The sequence below is a fragment of the Polypterus senegalus genome, chromosome 11 (genome assembly GCF_016835505.1).
Source record: "Polypterus senegalus isolate Bchr_013 chromosome 11, ASM1683550v1, whole genome shotgun sequence".
In the NCBI taxonomy this organism is placed as follows: domain Eukaryota; kingdom Metazoa; phylum Chordata; class Cladistia; order Polypteriformes; family Polypteridae; genus Polypterus; species Polypterus senegalus.
The window spans coordinates 152,275,683-152,294,361 of record NC_053164.1 but is presented as its reverse complement, the minus strand read 5'-3'; the positions used below and the strand labels follow the sequence as shown (position 1 = coordinate 152,294,361).

General features: G+C 35.9%; 1 protein-coding gene across 13 annotated transcripts in view; it reads left to right on the top strand.

The window, feature by feature from the left end:
* dnm1l (dynamin 1-like) overlaps positions 1-18,679 on the top strand; it is a 200,844-nt gene that overhangs the window by 119,967 nt on the left and 62,198 nt on the right. For all 13 annotated transcript variants that reach the window (XM_039769937.1, XM_039769930.1, XM_039769935.1 and 10 more), the window contains 3 exons: positions 3,981-4,101; positions 11,384-11,539; positions 13,093-13,182. In XM_039769937.1, the coding sequence (XP_039625871.1) occupies positions 3,981-4,101; positions 11,384-11,539; positions 13,093-13,182 (367 nt within the window). The remainder of the gene's footprint in view (positions 1-3,980; positions 4,102-11,383; positions 11,540-13,092; positions 13,183-18,679) is intronic.

The window sequence follows — 18,679 nt, the reverse complement described above, 5'->3', positions numbered from 1 at the left end:
GCTGAACAAAAACCGAATTACACTGCTATGCTCAAATAGACAAACCATACGCCGTGGCGCAATAGTAGAGGCTTCGCCTCTAGCGCCAGCGTCTGAGGTTCCATTCCCGAGAGGGGATGCACTGAGTATGTATGCGCACTTCCCAATTCATTTTAGCCTCGCATCCCCTTGGTTTGAGACGTATGAAAAAATATGCGGTTAACGCAGAAAGACAGATCACCAATTGAAGCTTTATGAATAATGGATACTTTATTCGCGATCAATGATTGTTTTGGTAAAGCCATACTCAGTGTATTCATTAGATGAACAGTAAAAAAGTAAGAGCGAGGGGAGGGTAACTTATTGAGGCACGCAGGCAAAAACACAATAGCATGCAGGCTCGATGTACTGTAGTGCGCGTCAACTCGATCTGAATTGCGCGATCACATTTGAAAAAATATATCTTTTCAAGTTCAAGTTATTGCGAAGCCAGCCCACACGCTGCCAAAGAGAAAAGGTGATTCTGAACATAGAGCCTTTAAAAACCAATGGGAGGCTGAGTATATGTTTACTGACATTGCCGGTAAACCCGTGTGTCTCATTTGTGGAGCTAGTGTGGCTGTAATTGCAGAATTTAATCTAAGACGGCAGTATGAGACAAAACATCAAGATAACCTGAAAGACCTGAATGCAATGCACAAGATACAGAAAGCAGAAGAGTTAAAGAAGAATCTGACACTTCGGCAGACGTTTTTACCCGTGCAAAATCACAATGTGATTTCAAGTGAAGCTACTTTTATGGGAGACACAAATGCACCAGTGCAACTTGCCCCACTTTCCCTGTTGCCAAGTAATGTTGAACCAAGTCGGCACTACGGTGTTCCCAAATACACACTTTGCTGATAAACTGAGCGCACGGCGCTTTGGTGACTTTGAAGAACAAAAAAAGAATTTTGAGTTGTTTCGCAACCCATTTGCCATCAATGTGGAAACTGCACCTGTGCAGATTCAGATGGAGGTGATTGAGCTGTAGTGTAATGGCACACTGAAGGCAAAGTACGATACTGCACGGCCCGCACAGTTTATTCACTCCGTTCCTGAAAAAATGCTCCAGCTCCGTCTACATGAGGCTCGAACCTTGTGCATGTTTGGTACCACATATCTGTGTGAGAAGCTCTTCACAGTCATGAGGCCTAACAAAACGGCACACAGGGATCGCCTCACTGATGAGCACCTGCAGTCCATCCTGAGAATCTCCACAACAAAGAACCTCACACCAAACATAAACAAACTTGTTGCTAAAAAAAGATGCCAGGCGTCCAGCTCTGATAAAATGACATATGAGCAAAGACAACTGAATGATTTGATTTGTTATTGCTGAAAAGAAAAAATTTTATTTATATTTCCAGGTTTTGTTATGCACCATGTTCATATTTGAATTTGTATAATTTTGACAGGATATATTTTTATGGAGAGCAAAATCTTTTGGGATATTTAAAATTGAAGTTTATTTTTTATATAAAATTACATAAGAGTAAAGAAATTTGAATGTTTGTTCTTTTAATGTTTACTTTATTTCTAACTTGTATAATTTAGACAGGATATATTTTTATGGAGAGCAAAATATTATAAGTTATTTAAAGTTTGAGTTGATTTATTCCGGAATAATATTCTGTCGACTAAATAAAAATTCCTTCTATTTAAAATTTAAATAGAACTTGAACAGAAACGATAGTTCATAATATCCACGCAGATTTGCACGTAAGAGCGGGAGTCATCCGTTTTAACAAGCAGTGTATTGCACTGATACGAAATAGCCTGCCCATTTAATTATTTAGGAATGGATAAATAAATTAAGATTTTGTGCAAATAATGTTTTTCATTTTTCTTCCTTCATGGATTCTGGCACCCCCAGCAACAGTTGCTCGCACCCCAAAGACTGTATATACAGCGGTGTGAAAAACTATTTGCCCCCTTCCTGATTTCTTATTCTTTTGCATGTTTGTCACACAAAATGTTTCTGATCATCAAACACATTTAACCATTAGTCAAATATAATACAAGTAAACACAAAATGCAGTTTTTAAATGATGGTTTTTATTATTTAGGGAGAAAAAAAAAATCCAAACCTACATGGCCCTGTGTGAAAAAGTAATTGCCCTCTGAACCTAATAACTGGTTGGGCCACCCTTAGCAGCAATAACTGCAATCAAGCATTTGCGATAACTTGCAATGAGTCTTTTACAGCGCTCTGGAGGAATTTTGGCCCACTCATCTTTGCAGAATTGTTGTAATTCAGCTTTATTTGAGGCTTTTCTAGCAAGAACCGCCTTTTTAAGGTCATGCCATAGCATCTCAATTGGATTCAGGTCAGGACTTTGACTAGGCCACTCCAAAGTCTTCATTTTGTTTTTCTTCAGCCATTCAGAGGTTGATTTGCTGGTGTGTTTTGGGTCATTGTCCTGTTGCAGCACCCAAGATCGCTTCAGCTTGAGTTGACGAACAGATGGCCGGACATTCTCCTTCAGGATTTTTTGGTAGACAGTAGAATTCATGGTTCCATCTATCACAGCAAGCCTTCCAGGTCCTGCAGCAAAACAACCCCAGACCATCACACTACCACCACCATATTTTACTGTTGGTATGATGTTCTTTTTCTGAAATGCTGTGTTCCTTTTACGCCAGATGTAACGGGACATTTGCCTTCCAAAAAGTTCAACTTTTGTCTCATCAGTCCACAAGGTATTTTTCCAAAAGTCTTGGCAATCATTGAGATGTTTCTTAGCAAAATTGAGACGAGCCCTAATGTTCTTTTTGCTTAACAGTGGTAGAAATGGCTTTATAACCTTTACCAGACTGATAGATCTCAATTACTTCTGTTGTCATTTGTTCCTGAATTTCTTTCAATCTTGGCATGATGTCTAGCTTTTGAGGTGCTTTTGGTCTACTTCTCTGTGTCAAGCAGCTCCTATTTACGTGATTTCTTGATTGAAACAGGTGTGGAAGTAATCAGGCCTGGGGGTGGCTATGGAAATTGAACTCAGGTGTGATACACCACAGTTAGGTTATTTTTTAACAAGGGGCCAATTACTTTTTCACACAGGGTCATGTAGGTTTGGATTTTTTCTCCCTAAATAATAAAAACCATCATTTAAAAACTGCATTTTGTGTTTACTTGTGTTATATTTGACTAATGGTTTAATGTATTTGATGATCAGAAACATTTTGTGTAACAAACATGCAAAAGAATAAGAAATCAAGAAGGGGGCAAACAGTTTTTCACACCACTGTGTGTATATATATATGTATATACATACACACATATACACATATATATACAGACGCTCGCCATCAAGCCCCATCTCCAGGCCTGGCTCCAGAGGGGGGCCCCCGGTGACCCACGTCCAGGCGAGGGAAAACACCGTCCAAAATTTTTATTCTTCATAGGAGGTTTGATTAACCGCTCTTTGTCTCATCCCTCACCTAGGACCAGTTTGCCTTGGGTGATCCCTCTAGCTTTGTCTGGGTGAGAATGCGCCCATTGGAGCAGATGGATAATTGCAACCTCCAATCCAGTCTTTGTCCAATTGGTAAACAATGGGCTCAGTTATTCTATCTCATGAAGACTCATATAGTCCAAGACCATCTTCTTAAAGGTCTTCATAGTATAAGATGCAAGTGTCACTGGTCTGTAGTCATTGGGTGAAGTGGTGCCTGCCTTCTATGGAATAAAAACAATGCAGAATGTTTGTTTTCCATAGTAGTGGCACTTACAGGAGCCTTAGGGACACACTGAAAAGGTGACAGAGGGTACCATATCTACAGCCATGAATTGTGTGATTTGATTTAGTGTTTCTGGTTTTACTTTACTGTTTCCATATGTTTTTAATAGTAAATCTATTAATTTTTTAGCTTTATTTTTTTCGCCCTCGTATAGCAATTGATGTTTAAAAAAAAAAAAAAAAAAGTTGCCCACTTATCTCTATAACTCCTTATTTTAGGTGTGGTGGAGCCCGTATTTGTTACATATTTCATGAAACGTTTGGTCGTACACTGGAGTGTGTAGATCCTTTGGGTGGCCTCACAACTATTGATATTCTGACAGCTATCAGAAATGCTACTGTAAGTATGAAATATATCTAAAGATATAAATCACAAATGTGGCTGTTATTAACAACATAAGTGTAGGATAATGATGCCATTTTGACACCGATAAAAAGTGATTTAAAATTATTTACTAAGCTGTGCTTAGATAGATAGATAGATAGATAGTTGTCCTTGAATGAAAATTAGAGTAGAAAAAAATCACTTTATACCTTTATTATATAGCTAATGCTAATAAGAAAACAATTAAATGCAGCCCCTTTAGTACAAAAAAGCTAAACACAGAAATTAAACAAGTTAAAAAATGTTACATTTTTAAATCTGTAAAGAACAGCAAAGAAGTTAATTATGATGTGAATAGTAGAGAAAAAAAAAATAACATTTCTAGGTCCACAACTGTTACATTAAGATGGGTAAAAGATTGAAAACATGTAGCCCTTTTCCCCCAGTGCCCTATCTCCTTGATATAGTAACACAGCATAACTTTCTCAGACCCACATAATCCAGTACAGTGTCTGGATTGTAGCCCTACTCAACAGCAGAAATCATTCCTAGACAAGGATCTGGTCCATCACAGGTCATACGAATTCACAAACTGGCAATCTCACAGTGAAGCCACAAATTGAGTTCATTATTTAGCCTAACATGCATGACTTTGAGCATATGTACAGGTTACGTTCTACATACACAACAACTTGGTGGAGGTATACAACACAGGATGTTGTGTCCATGAATACTTACTAGCATAAGAAGTTTAACAAACAAGCATGAGTCCATTAGGCGTATTTGATTAGCCAGTAGTTAAATTGTCCTAATATAATTCAACTACACATCACCTGCATGACTTGGTAGCTTGTTCTAAATTCCCATGGCTCTTTGCATAAAGAATTACATGCTGGATTAAATCTTAAATGCAATTCTTGCTTTACATCATTCTCTTGTTATTAATCAAAAACAAAAGAATTCTGCTGTATCGGCTTTATTGATAAGGTGACTTACAACATTTCAGATATAACTGATTCTACTTCCTTTGTTTTTGCAATTGGAGCACATACAGGTGAAGTGACCTCTTCATGGTCACACATAGTCAGCATCAAGATTTGAACTCAGAACCTCATGGATTAATGTCCAAAGCCTTAACCACTACACCACATTACCTGCCAAACACAATCCCACACAGTAGTAACAGCTTTAACATACTTGTATACTCAGGAAGATGTTACCCAACTATCATTTAAGTAAACTAGTATTGGCATTCATAAATATCCAAATACAATGCAGGGCTTGAATTTTAATGTTTCGCAAATACAATGCAGGGCTTGAATTTTAATGTGTCATGGGCATGGCGATCCTCTCATTGTAACAAAAATGCAAGACATTCTGTAATTTTGGGGATTTCAGCATAGGATTTATAAAAATGCTATTAATGTGAACTACATAATTTATTTTACCATGTGCACATTTTAGATTTTTTCTCATCAGTAACTGAAAAATACTGCTTACCAAACATACAGATTCATTCATTATGATATCAGAACTGTTGAATTAGTGAATTCCAAGACAATACCGTATATTTTAATTAAAACTCTTTAAACCTGATTTTGTAACAGCATGCTTTTAAAGTCTGGTTTGTCAGAGAATCACTTGCAAGCATTTGAATCATCTGCTGGTTAAAACTAAATTAAAGAGTAACAGATGAGTCAAATTGGTTCAATTTTCAAATGGCACGAAATCCTGTTTCTTTAACTTTCCATATCTATCTCTCTTTTTATTTTTTATTTTCACATTTGTCTAAACTTTGGTTTCTTGAGTGAAATCCAACTTGTCAGCTTTACATTAATTTGTTATTTCAAAACTCCTGTAAAACACCCATTGTTGTGCTGTTTTCAAAGTATCTTATATGACTGATCAGACTTTGTTACTGTTTAGTCTGTCTACTAGTCCAGAAGTAAAATATTAATTTGACCTAAAGTTTTAACTGGTAAGACTGCATTAAACTCATCAAAGTACCTTTCAAACACAAGATATATGTGTTTTTACTATTTTGGTTACATTTTGGAGATTATATGAATAGACGTTAGTTTGGCTTGAAAAACTAAAGAAATGGCACAAATTTTGCATTTGTATCTCTTTATTTAGCAACGAAGTGTATCATTTTGCCCTTCCTGCTGACTGGTATAATTACAGTGCTTTTAAGCACTAATTATGTATATAGCTGTGTTTACCAAAAATTACCAAAGTACTGCAGGTTTACTTTGCTTCATCGGATTCTATCAATAGCTTGACGTGTTGAAATTATTCCACAGACAAAAATATTTGTGTTTAAAAGCTTTAATAAAAATTCAAAGTAAAACAGTTCACACAAAAATAGAGAAAAGTTCTGTTTAAAGCGTATATATCTTGTTTCATTCTTTAAGTTTGCTCATACAGTTGAACCATTTCTTAATGGTCATAAAACTGTATGCCTATCTCATTTACATGCTATAAATAAGACTTTCAGTCCATGCTATCAATGGGACTATTTCAAAGCAGAAACAGACTTAATTAACACACTGTATTACAGATATAGCTAAGAAAGTTCTATCTCATGTTTATTTACAGGGGTTAAAAGGTTATACCATAATCTATAGTTATGAAAGACAATATATTTCTATTCAAATTAAGCAAACGCTAATATGAGTTTAACTTAAAGTACTAACTTTCCAAGACTGGGTCTTACAATATAATTAGCAAAGGAAGCAGCTTATTTCATCGCCCACGTAGGCAAGCCAAATAGCCACTTTGCCTAAAACTTGCCTTGACTTTTACTTGCTAAAGCTGTTCAAGCTTGCACTGTGCACAGTGGTACATGCACCATGCACTGTTACACATATAACACTACCAAACAACTATGTATAAACCAGTTAGATAGATGGAAGCAGAAACACACATCTGTGGACGTGTTTGATGTAATCCTAGAATGAGTGCAATGGTTCAGTTCCTTTGTAAGGTCTGTATAGGACACATTATTAAAAAATAAAATCATCATGCCATTATTTTGTCTCCTCTTACAACACTATGACACTACAATTTGAACTATTAAAGCTCACATCTAATCAGTCCCATCACCGAGCTCAGAAAGCGCTCATGAAGCTATTTATGTATTGACCCCATAAAGGGATAAAAGTGTTAATAATGAAAGCCTGTGTGTGTATTTTGACTCTCTTAAAAATAATAATAAGCACATTTACTGTAGTTACACACTGAAATTCCTCTGTTTTGAAGACAAAGTATTTCTAGACATGACTTCTGTTTTTCTTTTTGACATGTGGTGATGAGGTGCTGTATCATAATTTTTATATGTAGTTTTCATCACGTTTTTTCCCACCGATTCTGAAAAAAGCCAAAGACCATTATGCTTTTAAAACATTGGTGTCAACTGGTATTGGTTCTTATGACTTTCCTAGTTGTAACAAGTACTGCACATGGTACTTATATGTGGCCTCACCAGTACATTATACAGTCTGAGCATAACATCCTTTGTTTTATATTCAATAGTTTTTACAGTGTGATTTTGTTGTCTTTTTTAATTGCTTTTTTGCATTGCCAAGATGATAAGAATATTCCATCAATTTAAATCCCTAAATTCTTTTTTTAGAGCCTGCTTCCCATAGGACAGTGTTTCAAGCATATTTATACAGTCATGGCCGAAATTATCGGCACCCCTGGAATTTTCCCAGAAAAATACACCATTTCTCCCAGAAAATTGTTGCAATTACAAATGTTTTGGTATACCCGTTTATTTCCTTTATGTGTATGAAAAAAAAGCCAAATCTGACATCATGCCACACAGAACTCCAAAAATGGGCCGGACAAAATTTCTGGCACCCTCAACTTAATATTTGGTTGCATGCCCTTATTTTGCTGGTATAGGCCCCAGCCCCTGCGACCATACTCGGGATTAAGCAGGCTTAGAAAATGATATGCTATGGATGCAACTGCAATTAAGACAAAACAAATAAAATTTAAATAGATTTTTGTTAGTTAAATATTAACAATTATTTCATTGCATAAGACCAAACACACAAGAATCCCTGTAATTCTCAGACCGCCAGGCTATTGTTTTGATGCTTAACAGTAGAGTTTGCTTCATGAGGCTGCATACCCCACCTCTCTCCACTGCACTTCCTAAGCCTTCTTTACTAATAGAACCATTGCACAGTTCATTTAATGTACTTTTTTGCACTAGAATTCTTGAATAGTCAGAAAATATAGCCTGGAGTTGCACTTAAAACTAAACTAGACAAAACATTATTGTAAATATTTTAGGGTAAGGTGATCATTGTTGGGACCTCAATTGGGTTCTCGGGTAAAAGTTTGATTGTTTCTTACGCATCACCAAAGTCAAACTGACCTGAACTCTAAGCTTACCCATTATACCAGGGGTGGGCAAAGTCAGTCCTGGAGGTCCGCAGTGGCTGCAGGTTTTTGTTCCAACCCAGTTGCTTAATTAGAAAATGAGCCTTGCCAATAATTAAATTTAATTGCTTAGTTAGTGCTTTAACTCTGCCATGTCATGATTTGTGGCCTTAAATGGATGAGTAATTCTCAGTCCTTCACTTTTTTCTCTTCACTTTCCTTCCAAGTATTTAATTAAACCAATTAGTGCACGATAAATACACATAGGTGTAAATGGAAACAAGCTAAATGGGGAACTGCTGGTTTATTTTGTCATTTGTTCTTATTGCTAATAAGGAGCAATTAAAAACCAAGAACACAGCTGTTTAAGACTAAAATAAGCAATAAGGGTTCAAAATCTTAACAAGTGAGACATCTAAAATGAAGCAGAAGTGTAACTTGAGTGATAAGTGCTTCTTATTAAGCAATTGGGTTGGAACAAAAACCTGCACCTACTGCGGCCCTCCAGGAACGACTTTGCCCACTCCTGCGCTATACCATCTAGTCGCATAAGGAAATACTGTGATTTCATCAAACCAAGTTTATTGTGACAACATACAGTTAAACACAATGAAATTTATTTTAGGAATACTTTTTTTTTTTTTTTTAATTTTTATTTATTAATTTTATTACAATCAATACATAGCAATCAAGTTTTTACAAAAAAAAGAATTATGTTATTATTTTAGGAATACTAAGGGCATTTAGCAGCATGCTGTTTTCAGGGTGTTCATGCTTAGGAGGAGTCTGAATGCCCTGAGGTAAGGACGATGACAGATGGTAACTTATTGCAGACATATTGGACATAGCAGCAGGCACAATGTTAGCTAATATTGTATTATAATTTTTACTGTTATTAATCTGCAAACTTTACATTGATTTTCAGGCTTTTTTAACGTAAAATTGATACATTTTGCAGATACTTTATCTTATAGTGTCACATTACCTTATGGCATCCTGCTGTACTACATTTTTAACAGGTCCTCTGGTGCTAGGCTACATGTGCCATATTCCTAATCTTGGAGCTTAAACTAAGTACTCAGTGCAAGCTCATAGCATTAATGTGATGATCTGTTTCTGTTTTTAACATTACTTAATAATAGAGTACGTCTGTCATTTGCATGATTGTACTTAAACATGCCAAAGCATCATAACATAACGGTAAAAGTCACTGTACCTCTTTTTTATTATTTATGCTTTTTAATTTTAGCATGTTACAAGAATTATTAAACTGTCCACAAACTTAGACCTTTAAAGTAAATTATCCTGGTGAATAGTGAATGTGTTTTTCAACTCATACAGTATGATTGCGCTAATCAGATTTTTAAACGCCTGTACCGATCACCAATTTCATGTTATTTGTTCGTCCAATTCCATTTTTTTCTTTATTCCTTTAAAAAATGTTTTACACTAATCTCCTGCATAACCAGAAAAATAGAAGTCTTATGTCCTATATTAAAGTGTATTTTTATAATTAAACTATGGACCACAGGTGTTAACTGTTCATTTTATGTTAAGAAAATGAAATTCTGTAGGCTTATTGTTCAATGACAATAAAATGTTAAAATAAAATTTTCAAAATTTGTCTGACAAAAAATACATTAATAAAACTGTTGCGTTGGGAGTGTGTGTTTTTTATATATATATACAGAGAAATTACAAGAAGAGGGGAACAGACTGAAGCTTAAGGTATCAGAAAACCCAGTTCTCCTCTAAGAAAGAATACATATGGTTCTCCTCATTAATATACATATTTATAGAAAGATTTTTCAGAGATATTAGGACAAAAACATTCTTTTCTGCAAATAACCCCAAAAGATTCACAATAACATTAGCATTAATTTAAGACCAAACATGCCTATGAAGATATTATACATGCCATAGGTTGGGAGCATGTGCTGATTACAGTGTGTTGCCATACCCATTACAACCTGCCAAAGAAATTCTTAAATTAATTCTGGCGATTTAATATCCTATACAACTGATTAACTGATTATTTGGCAGAGTTGCGGAAGATTTTCAAGAGCTGGGTTCTTCAGAAAAAAAAAGTCCCATCTTTTTTTGGAATAAAACAGTTCTCTTGAGGTAAAAGGGACTTTTTCTTTTCTGGAAACAATTAGCAGTTTTTTGCTAATGCAGATGTAATTTCCTTACACTACTTGTTCCAGTTTCCTACAATAGGAATACATACAGTAGATTTGTTTTTATATATCATATATCTTAAAGTTTTTGCTTTTTCACTTGTCTCATTATGACTCAGTACCAAGAATTATACTGTATAAAAAAAGATTTTGCATGATTTTTTTTTTTAGCAGGTATTCTTAATTAATAAAAAAAATTCTGTCAGTTTTAACTGTTTTTAAAATATCCAATAGGAATTTCCACACAATAATTGACTTTTTAAGGTTAATAAAGTAGATGAGTAGGTGGATAGATGATTCCCTATTATGATGATGTTAGCATCACTAAAAATGAAAATTGTATATATCCTATGAGAATACATACTCCAAAAGAATTAAATACACAATATAGTACATTATCAGCTTGTAAAGGTCACTGCTATACCAGAAAAAATCACCATGGTCTCATTGACCATTAAAAAGTGGGTTCTGCAGTGGTTAGCACTGCTGCCTCACAGATTCAGAATGCTGGAATTAAATCCCAGATTGATTACTGAGTGGAGTTAGGACATTCTCCATGGTATTGCTTTTTTTTCTCTCTTACCAAGTGCTCTGATTTTTTTTCCACATGTCAGACATGTATGTTCCAGCAATTTTGCCCATCATTTCTTAGGATGATATTAATGCCCCAGAAAATGGCAAGTATAAATCCCATGTAACGGGGTACATGTTTTTTTGTACAGGGTCCACGTCCTGCATTATTTGTTCCAGAAGTTTCCTTTGAGCTACTAGTAAAGCGTCAAGTTAAGCGATTGGAGGAACCTAGCTTACGCTGCGTTGAACTTGTTCACGAGGAGATGCAACGAATAATTCAACACTGCAGCAATTACAGCACCCAGGTATATTTTGGAAAAAAAAAATACTCTAAACTTGATTAAATATTTTTAGGAATTGAAAAGATTTAGTTTTACTCTGTCTATGAAAGGTATTTACCCCCTTGGAAGTTTTAACATTTTATTATTTTACAACATTGAATCACAGTGGTGTTAGTTTGACTTTTTTGACATTGAATAATAGGCTTTCATGTCAAAGTAAAAACAGATCTGTGCAAAGTGATCTAAATACATACAAATATAAAACACAAAATAATAAAACAAATGTATTCATCCCTTCAAGTTAATATTTAGGGCAGCACGGTGGTGCAGTGTTAGCACTGCTGCCTCACAGTTAGGAGACCCGGGTTCGCTTCCCGGGTGCTCCCTACATGGAGTTTGCATGTTCTCCCCGTGTCTGTGTGGGTTTTCTCTGGGCGCTCCGGTTTCCTCCCACAGTCCAAAGACATGCTGGTTAGGTGGATTGGCGATTCTAAATTGGCCCTAGTGTGTGCTTGGTGTGTTTGTGTGTGTCCTGCCCAGGATTGGTTCCTGCCTTGTGCCCTGTGTTGGCTGGGATTGGCTGCAGGTGACCCTGTGTTCGGATTTAGCGGGTTGGAAAATGGATGGATGGATGGAAGTTAGTATTTAGTTGATGCACTTTTGGCAACAATGCCAGCCTTGAGTCTTGTGTGAATAGTTCACTTATGAGCTTTTCCCATCTGGTCACTGCAATTTTTCCCTATTCTTCTTTGCAAACCTCCACTTCAGGATATTAACATTGTTTTTAAGCCATTCCTGGGTAGCTTTTGCAGTATTCTTAGGGCCGTTATCTTGTTGGGAAAACAAATTTTTGCAAAAACAAATTTTGGTTTTACTTGCTCCATTTATTTTACTCTTTGCCCGTACAAGCCTTACAGGGCCCACTGAAGATGCTGCAACCATTATTTTTGTTAATATGCCATGCTTGGCTTGTACCGAATGTGGTGTTTAGTCTGATGGACAAAAATCTCAATTTTGGTGTCATCAGATCATAGAACATTCTTCCAGCAGACTATAGAGTCTTCCATATGCCTTCTGACAAACTCTAGCTGAGATTTCATGTGTATTTTTAAAACTGTGCTCCTTGCCACTGTCCCATAAAGCTGTGATGTTTGAGCTACTCTAGCAACAGTTATTATATGCACAGCCCCGACAATCTTAGCTGCGGTAACTGATCAGGCCTGATTGTTTATTTAATTATCTGAACAGCTGAACCCAATTTCAACTAAATTGTTCTTGTTTTTTAGGGTTGTAACAATGTGTCACTATCATTAAATGCTTCCACTTACTGTATATAGACATTGCATGTGGTTATTTGTATTATGTTGCATAGCACTACACATTCAAGTCGTATATGTCAACTTTTGTTGTTATTTGACCTTGCACATATGTTCTAATGCATTTGCATTTTTGTGAATAGACAAATAAACAATAATACTGTGCAGATTTGGGTTTTTTATGTTTGATTTATTTACTTAAAATGGCAGCCACTACATATTTTTAAGGCAACAGTTTGTTTTTTTTTATTCTTCTTACAGGAGTTGCTGAGGTTCCCAAAACTCCACGATGCTATTGTTGAAGTTGTCACTTCTCTACTTCGAAAGAGGTTACCAGTTACTAACGAAATGGTATTTGTTTGTTTGTTAGCAGCTTTATTGCTTATTTGTTTGTGTTGTATTGTTATGAAACCACATAAATAGACAATACCATTGGCATTCAGCCTTGAAGTATGGTCAAAAATGGTTTTAAGGAGAACAAACTGTTCATCCCAACACAGCTTGTCATTATTTTATCATTAAAATAAATTATTCAATCCTTTTATATAAATTGTTTTCCTTGATATGACAATGTCTCTGTGGGTTTGACTGATTTACTCCCCACATCCCAAACTGAGTGTTGCCTTCCTGTCATGTGACAGAGGTGTACTATACATTAAGCACAGTTATAACTTAAAGAAGCAGGAGTGAAACCTGTAATAAACTACAAGATAAAATTACTGGAAGCCGCGTATCATCCAGTTCAAAGTTGTGGGAATTGTTTTCTTCTGGCAAAAGGCAGAAAACCAACCATGACAGTGGAATTTCAATGTAATTCAGGTGTATGACTATCTATTAAGAGAGAATAGAGTTTTTTTTTTTTTTTAAGATGGAAAAAGAAAAATAAAAAAATCAAAAACCTTTAGGACCAATATAGTGTGTGCTTAAGTCCCAAGTAATGATATTAAGATGGACAGACCTTTACTACTACTAGTGATCAGACTTCAGATATGCTGAACAATTATCTGAATGCACTTTTTGTTCTTTTTCTCTTTAGAATTAATTTATATATTATACTACTTAACTACCTCTTGTAGGAGTTGTAGACTGAGATGCCTTGTTTATGATTTTTTAGTGTTCACCACATATTCCAGAATGGGAATAGAAATATATGATATTCTACATAGGAAAAGAAATGGCTGATGTGAAAATCTGAAAGTAAAGCTTTTTTTTTTTTTGAGGTACATATCACCTGTTATCTTTAACCCTTCTGCCACATACTTTAAACCTCCTCCTACTCCACACATACATTTAAATATTGTCAGAAGTAACCGTACCATCACTGCAGCTCCTGCCGTACACTACTTCTCCATACATTTGTTCAAACAAATGTCTGAAATGTTACACGTAACTTTGTAACAATCACACTTGGAATACAGTAAGTTACACACTCTGCCTGTCCTGGAGTAAATTCCAGGCTCAACTACACCCATCCATATTTACCCTTCAATTTCTTCCCCTTCCTCCGCTCAAGCTCCACAGTCGACAGACAAAACATATAAATGAGTCAAAGATAAAGTTTAAGTAAACATTATAGCCACAAGAGGCTTCTCTTGCCGCCCATACCCCGACACAGACAGATGCTGTCTCAAGTTCAACACACACCCTTTTATTTTTCCTCATTGGAAATGCTTTCCCTTATTTCCCACCTTCACAGCACAGTTCCCAGCACACACACAGTATAAAAAGAACATTTCTTCTTTTCTTTCTCTCTCTCACTTGTCTTCTCCTCTATCTACCTCCATTCCTTCTGACAAGCTTCGTCCTCCACCTCCCAACTCTGGCTCCTGGATAGTGGCATCTGGCATTCATTTATAAGGCACCCAGAAGTGCGCCAATTGACCTTTTTAGCCACAATGTAAAAATGAATATATTAGAAAGAGATGAAAATATTACACATGTACGCTCAATTTCCCCAATTCTGATTTAGATGCAAAAATGTACAGTGATATATAAGAAATACATGAAATGGACCCCAAACTCCCTTGTCTTAGCTATGAAACATATATAAATTACAAAATACAAATATCCATATACATACAGAGTCCAATTTAAAAATACATAACTGCATAGATAGAGAAATGGATGGAAGCTGGCAAAGTCTCAAAAAGATGAAATGACAACAGAGATACAGTTCAAACAAGGCTTTTCTAAATCATGAACCAAAACAGTCTTAGCAGTGAGTCCAGATACCAGTCTGACTGTCATGGGTGATGGATATTGAAAAATCCGAAACACCTTACTGATGTGTGTAACTGGATGGAAAATGATGATCTGTTATTCTTTTCAATGAAATGATAGTGGTGTTTCTTGTGATAAATCTCATATTTTTTTGCAGTTTGCAGAAGAATGAAACACTTCTTCAGGTATATACATTGGTATTCATTAAGATCTTTTCAAATTCTATTTGACTTAATCACTTTACACAACCATAAACACATTAAAAGACAATTGCATACTGCACAATGTATTTTGCATTGCAATTGGAGTGGACATTAGGAGAAGTTGTGCTTAAGATGCACAGATGTTTGGTCACCATTTTAAAGAAATGATTTACCAACAGTAGAGAGTATCCAGAAAAAGACAGGTTAGCACTATATTGGAAGAATTTAACCGTATAATCTTTTTAGCTTAAATAAATGGAAGGCTTAACAGAAGTCTTTAAAACTGAAAAATTTAATGAAGGAGTAAAGGACTAGAATATATTATTTAATTGTATGGGAAAACGATATTTTTATGGTAGTGTTCCTTAATTTAGGAATTCTTCAAGCATTTGGTTTTAATTAGTCATTCCAGTCTTGCACCCAGTGTTTCCAGGATTGACCCTCCTCTTGACAGTCTCACAACTGAACTAAAAGAATTAAGAAAATTAATGCTCTAAACTTATTTTTTTCAAGTGCATTATATACCCAAGCTGAATTTAAACAAAGTATATTTTTACCTTTATCTGTGGTATTCTCTATAATCAACATTCCCAATTGAATATAAAATTATCTGTCTGATATAATGATATGAGCAAGGCCTGTTTTAGAACTTAACCTTTTTGGTTAATGCTATTTATTTAAGTCAGCGTTGATTTAAATATTAGTAATAAGCTTTAATTATAAAATACCCTACACATGTAAACAAGCAAGCAATATGATCAGCCCTCCCACCTACTGAGCAAACATAAGCTATAGGCTGAAAACCTCAAACAGAGTGCGCTTGTGATTTTTTGTTTACTCTCTCCTCATACCATTGGATGGCAACAACTATGACATCTCCAATGATACGTACATGTCCATATATATGGGCATAATGAGACACAGCTCAGCGCGTGCATAATGAAAAAATGTAGTAGTGCTATGTGATTTAATGTTGTCGTAAATGTATTTTGTGCTGAGTCCCGTCTTTCATAGCGTCGTCCTGTTTACATGGTGTGTCTATATGTAAATATGTTTGCCTGAAAACAATGTGGGGAAGGATAACACTGTGGAACCGTGGTCCCTAACGATAATTGGTCCTGTCAATTCCATCACCTGCATCTGATCATTTGCTATTTAAACAGAAGGACAGAAAAGAAAAGAGAAAATCTCTTTCTACTAGATCACCCTTTCATTACAGAGACAGGAGAAAACACAGATTCAAATCATTCACACCTTTGTCTACCTGTCACTCTCTAACTTCTGACAACAACTTCTTTGCAGTGCAAAACCCCAGGGTTCTGGATTAGCCACGTACAGGGGACAAGCACGGTGAGACTGCTTCTTGTTGTTTGGGGAGAGGAGCGAGCCATCATTTTTATCCATGTAATTTCCTTAGGACTATTTTTCCAGCTGAACCAGGTTCACAAACATCCATTTTCTGTTAAATCTTCTGGACTTTTATGTGCGTTTCGTGCTTTCTGTGTATCTTATTGAGTTCGTGTTCAGTGTGGAGTCAAGGGAGGGTTTGTATTGTATATAAACTTTGTGCTGCATTTTTCTTTTTATTATTACTTTCCGCTGGACACTTTTGGGGTTGAATGTTATTTCGGGGTTGGTTGGGGTATGATATATATATTGTTTGTTTGTTCATTTCTTTATCAATATATACTCACTTTATTATTTTATGTACTGTTTGTTTTTTGGCTTATTTTTGATTGTCGATTGGGGGACATTTATTTGGAAGAAGTACAGTTTGTCAGGTCTAATGTCCTCAACTTGCCAGGCCACGAGTCTTGGTGGTGTAGCTGCTGGTTTTGGAGAGGAGTCAGCCGTTACAAAAATACACTATTTGAAGTAGGAGCAAACAATGTAAATAGTTTAATGTAAATCTGTAGGTGAGATGGGGTGCGGGGGGTTTAGGGTACTTGAGTGTATTAGTGAATGGGGTTCAGAGTTTTTATACGATTTACTGCTTTATGGGCAATAAAATTGTTCTGAACCTGGATCCTTGTTTGGAGAGGTTTTGGATATGGCACCAATGCTGTAACTATTTCTTTGCATTATCAACATGAAATTTTAGACAATTACAGTTGACATGTCTGGGGATACCTCAAAGTTGTAACAGCTGCCCTGACATTATCTGTACATGAGATATACTGTATCAGAAAACAAACATTTGAAAACATTATTTTTTTGCCCTAGTTTAGCAGCAGTTTCTAAGTAAACAAATATTTACATTTGGCACAAACACAGATTCTGTGACGTTTTCAGAAGTTATATGTCAGGTTTTAGTGATAAATTGACTGTCCTGTCTTTACTTTTTGGAATAATAATGCTTTATTTTGGGGTATACCCCAGGTGGAGACTGCTGAAAAATGCCTTCCGGGTGTAAGGGGTTTTAAAAAGGAAGGACAGGAATGGATCAAAAATTACTAATGACTGTTGAATCCATATTTATTTTTGTCAGTAATGGTTTACCATAACAATCTTAAAACCATTCGAAAAATCTCCTTTAACACTAGAATCCCTGAAGCCTACAAAAAAATTCAATCCCATGGCACCTTAAATTCCTTCGCACCGCCCCATTATTGTCAAACAGCAAGCAGCCTGCTATCCCATCCCTCTACCGTTGCAGTTCAAGACACGCTGATGATTCTCGCAGCTCAAGTCTGTTTATCTAAGTGTGAGGTGCCTGAAGTTATATAGGTTAAATAATACAGTAGATTGTTATTTGGAATGCATATGTTTCATGCGTGTTCCGTGTCTACAACGATCTATGTAAATGGAGAATGATAGGAAATGCTAGGCAAGAATTGTTAAACACATAACTAAAAGAGACACTTATATTCATGCTTTAGTAATAATTGACAAAATATAGACATGATGTGTATAATATGTAAAGACTGGAGTCCAAATATCAAATACAGTAATCCCTCGCTATATCGCACTGCAACTTTCGCAGCTTCACTCTATTGCGGATTTTATATGTAAGCATATCTAATTATATAATGCAGATTTTTCGCTGCTTTGCAGGTTCTGCGGACAATGGGTCTTTTTACTTCCTGTACATGCTACCTCAGTTGGTTTGCCCAGTTGATTTCTTACAAGGGACGCTATTGGCTGATGGTTGAGAAGCTAACCAATCAGAGCACGCAGTTAAGTTCCTGTGTGCTGAATGGCTCAGTGACGGAGCGCTGAATTCGATTCTGCAGCGTTAACCAGGAAGTCTCGTCTCGCTCATTCAGCATCAACGTGTTTTGCTGTGTAAAGAGTTAACTTTTGTGCTCTTTTGTGTTTATCTTTGTGCATCCTACTACTGCTTCAGGGGCCGTGCCCAAGCGCCAACGGAAGATGTTAACGATTGCCGAAAAGATAAATATTTTGGATATGTTGAAGCAAAGGAA